This window comes from Phytophthora ramorum, assembly GCF_020800215.1.
Source record: "Phytophthora ramorum isolate Pr-102 chromosome Unknown Phyram_PR-102_s0001, whole genome shotgun sequence".
NCBI classification, from domain to species: domain Eukaryota; phylum Oomycota; class Peronosporomycetes; order Peronosporales; family Peronosporaceae; genus Phytophthora; species Phytophthora ramorum.
In genome coordinates this window covers 4647577-4651883 of record NW_027150647.1, presented here as the reverse complement: position 1 = coordinate 4651883, position 4307 = coordinate 4647577, and the positions used below count along the sequence as shown (strand labels likewise).

The window sequence follows — 4307 nt, the reverse complement described above, 5'->3', positions numbered from 1 at the left end:
CTTGTTGCCAACGGCATTCATAAATTTGCGCAGCGTTTCACTGGTCTCTGAGTTTGCAGGGCCTCAATAACAGCACTCGCGTTGATGAAATTTAACGTGTTCTCCACGCCATTTGCCACGGGCCAAGCGACGATTGCATATCGAGAGTACGAGCTTCATTTCCAAGATACCCTTCAAAGGTGCTTTCACCACGTTCGTCCCAAAGCTCAGCCAGCGATTTTTGGTCCGGATTCAGGAAACTGAGGGGAAACGACACTTGGCAATCAACTTGGTCGCGTGTTCCTCTGTCAATGGCAACGGAATGAGCTCCACGTCCTTGACAAACAGTCGTGGGGCCACTGGTAGAGTCTCCGCTTGTCCTCCGAAGGCATATTCGCCTGCGTTGTTGTCTGCGTTTGACAACATCTCACTGATCTGCCCGTGCGCAGCTCCGGATGGCGTCGGGACATCGCTGGGCTGGCCTTCACCTCCAAACGGCCACTTGCCATCGGCAAAAGCTTCTTCGTCGGTAGGCTCTTCTTGGTCAACCTAACTGTCATATTGATTGTAGCGTGCTCCCCAAGCCATGGCAAGTTATCTAGTGTGAATGGTCATGGTAGGTGGAGAACGGAGGTATCCGATACATGGTGCAGGCAAACATATACTTCCGTGTTGCTATCGGTTTATCATTGTCACTACAGAGGTACTAGACTACCACGACTAGTTTAATAGCTGGCCGCGTTGAAGTGGTCGGCCGTCATGACCTTGGCCCAGGCCGAGGCGAAGACCTGCTTGAAGGCGTGGTCGCTCGAGGCGAACAACTCGACCGCCTTCTTGAGCTCGGGGACTTCCAGCAGGGCCAGATCCGTGTCGAGCATGAAGAGGTCCTTGCCCTCGGCCTTGTACTCCTTCGCAGACACGGGCGTCCACGTCTCGTTCAGCAGCACGTTGAAGTAGTCGTTGGTCAGCGCCTCCGAGCAGTTGCTGTACGAGCCGCTGTAGCCCTGAGCCTTCTGCTGCGCCACGCTGCGTGGGCGACCGGCAAGAGCCACAGCCTCCTGTCCGGACACACCCAAGATCTTGATGTTGTCCTGCACAGCGATAGCCGTCGTGTTGTAGTACTCGCGGGGCGCCAGAATGTCGTCGCCCTCGCCGTTCTCGGCGTCCGTGCGGCCACCAAGGAACTTGGTCTTCACGCCAGCCTCTTGCAGGGCCACCTGGCCAGCTAGCACAAGGAGATCCGCGGTCGACAGACTCGGGTACGACTTCTTGATCGGCTCTAGAGCGGTGATGATACTGTCGACGCCAGCGTTCACCGGCCAGTCCTTCTGCGGCGAGAAGCGGATCTTGGCACCGTTGCAGCCGCCGGCGTAGTCCGTGATACGGAACGTCGATGCACACTGGTAGGCAGCGTGCACGAACAGAGCGCCATTGTACGGCGTGCCATCGGCGCTTGAGTCACTGGTGAGACCCTCGACCGATTTCTTCAGGAGCTTGCGGATGTCCGAGCGCACAGAGTCGAAGTTCGGCAGCTTGCCGGGCGTCGGGGGCAGCGGGTTCTGGAATGGCTGGGCAGGAGGGATGTCGTTGCCACGGCAGCGGGCCACGGGCCCCACATCGCGAGACATCAACTTGTACCAGGCGTGCGAGAAGGCGTCGTCGAGAGCGGCCTGGTCCGCTGCGAACTCGAGCGAGATGCTGTGGTAGCTCGGGTCGTGCAGCAGAGCAATGTCGGCCGTCAGCATGCGAACGGGAGGGTTCGTGTCGGGCACGGGGCGCCACTGCACGTGGCCACCGGGACCGTCGAACTTCTCCCAGTCCAGCGTGGTGAGGCCCTTGAAGTAGCCGTTGCCCCACTTGGTGGGTGTGAACGTCCACGAGCCCTCGAAGCCACTCGTGAACGTGTTGTTGCCCTTGCCCTTCATTTCGCCCTCACCACAGGTACCCGGCCACGGGTTTTCAGGGTCCTCCAGCGGACTGGGGCCGGGACCGGTCGGACAAGCACCGTGCGTCTTGCCGAAGGCGTGGCCACCGCCGATCAGAGCAACCGTCTCGCGGTCGTTCATGCCCATGCGCTTGAACGTATCGCGCACGTCAAGCACCGACAGCGCGGGGTCAGGGACGCCCATGGGACCCTCGGGGTTCACGTAGATGAGACCCATGGTGGTGGGGCCCAACGGCTCCTTGCACTGGCCGTCCACGGCACACGGCGCCACAGCCTCCTGCTCGGGCGTCGGGCCAAGCTGCAGGCTGCTGGTACCGTCGGCATCGTCGCGACGTCCACCGCAGAAGCCGAGCACGGGGCCACCCATGCTCTTGATCGCGACGTCACCCGATAGCACAACGAGGTCACCCCACGACAGCGCGTCCCCGTACTTCTCCTTGATAGGGTTCAGCAGCTTCAGCGCCTTGTCCAGGTTGGTATTGTCGGCCCAGCTGTGCTCCGGGTTGAACCGGATGCGGCCACCGTCACAGCCACCGCGGCCATCGGCACGACGGTAGGAGCCGTTGCAGTGCCAAGCCAGACGGATGAAGAGGCCGCCGTAGTGGCCGAAGTCCGCGGGCCAGAAGTCCTGCGAGTTCGTCATGAGCGACTCCAGGTCCTTCTTGACGAGATCGTAGTCGATCACATCGCAGCTCTTGGGGTCGTACAGCTCGGTTGAAATCTGGCGGTCTTGGTTGGCCACGGACGCGACCTTGTCGTAGCCGAACGGGCAGCTGCCGGCGATAGCGCCGCTAGAAAGGCTCGCTAGCGCGGCGACGAATGTGGCGAGACGGACGTTCATCGTTGGGACTTGTTGCCTTCGAGATGAATCGAATTGTGACTGAGTTGATCAACCGGTAGTTGTGCTTTCTTTGGTGGTTAGTCCCGGATGCTAAACGTCTCACTGTTCGCATGGTCCCATAATCTACAGCGGTAGAGGAACAAGTGGATCGTCGTGGTTTGATGAGTCACTTTGGGGGCTTACGTACAACATGGTATCCTTGTTGTTAAACCATCAGCTCGGCAAGAACCATGCGTTGGGATCAAACCAAGATTTGACCTGGACCGACGGAACAAGCGAAGAAGTGTTTAGCTTTGCAAGTTGTAAATTGTGACCTACGGCCCGTAGGCTACGGGAAGAGCTTCAGCGACGGGCCTTTGGCGATTTGCCTCCGCCCATGGCAAGTTGGGAAGTAGAATTTCTGATGTGGTATACAATAAGCACGCAGCGCTTGCGTGAAAGAGAGCGAGTGATTATGTCCAAGCGCCGACTGTCAGATGTTACCGCGATCGGCACAGTTCACTGCTGTAAAGTAGCAAAAGATAAAATGTTTGCTCCCAGACTGTTTGGGCAGTTAAGCACGGATAGCCTACTAAAAAGTCTTCCTGTGCCAACCTTGGATTTGCCATTCTGTGGATTCTGGTCATCAATGCTTCTATTGTACATGTGCGCACTCTACATGTATTAGTAGCCGCGTAAATGACAAATATCCACGTGTGGATCGCTTCTTGTTGAGTTAGAAGCTACACACTGGATTCGTACGATATCAGCAACGATCTGGATTTGGGATCTCTGGTCTAGTATCCGATAAGTTTACCATGATAGAATATCTAATCTATTCGTCCATTTACTCCATTGAGCACTGGTCATACCGGGTCACTGCGATACTACAGGATGTTGAGCCGGAAATGGCATCTGAAGAACTACCGTTCATGTACGTCAATGATTCTACAATACTGCACACGGGACACTTCCTTGCAGTGCATCCCGCAGTGCACTTGCTTATGGTTCGCTATCGCGTAATCTTTGGTCGCAGCACTAATTGCAATGTGCCCGACATCTTGAATGGCAATCGAATCAAATAAAAACGGCTGTAATCCAAACGAGACAAGCGGTTTTTGACCCCATGTGTTCAATGATTGAGTGGTGTTGTAGTACTGGCCGCCGTACGTATTTTTTTACTAAACCATATGAAGTTTACAAAATGCTCTTAAAGCCAAACGCAGGCTTCTGATGTTTTGGAGGAAAAACGTTGGATCTGTTGATGGCCGAAATATTGGCAACAGAGCTGATAACGTTGCCAAGACCATATCAAGTAAAGCATGGTGCAATCGCGCAAACCAAACGAGGCTGGAACGTTGAAAGGGTGTTCTGTCCCAAATGCACATGCCATAGTTTCAAGCTGCAGCTGATGAAAGACGAAGTGCCACTGAAGGATTGCAGCGAATAATGGAGTGGCCGTAGCCCTCTAGAGGATTACCCCCCTCAACAATGCCCCCAAGTGAGCACCACGGGTGGTAGGCCCATCAGGAAGCTGGATCGGACGCTTCAGCTTGGGCGGCA

The 4307-nt window shown here is 55.9% G+C and overlaps 1 protein-coding gene across 1 annotated transcript; it reads right to left on the bottom strand.

The window, feature by feature from the left end:
• Positions 1 to 704: 704 nt before the first annotated feature.
• Positions 705 to 2765, bottom strand: KRP23_1185 (Catalase-peroxidase 2; the record flags this gene model as incomplete). Its single annotated transcript, XM_067882266.1, has 1 exon — positions 705 to 2765. One exon carries the CDS (start codon positions 2763 to 2765, stop codon positions 705 to 707), a length of 2061 nt encoding a protein of 686 aa, XP_067751753.1.
• Positions 2766 to 4307: the final 1542 nt, after the last annotated feature.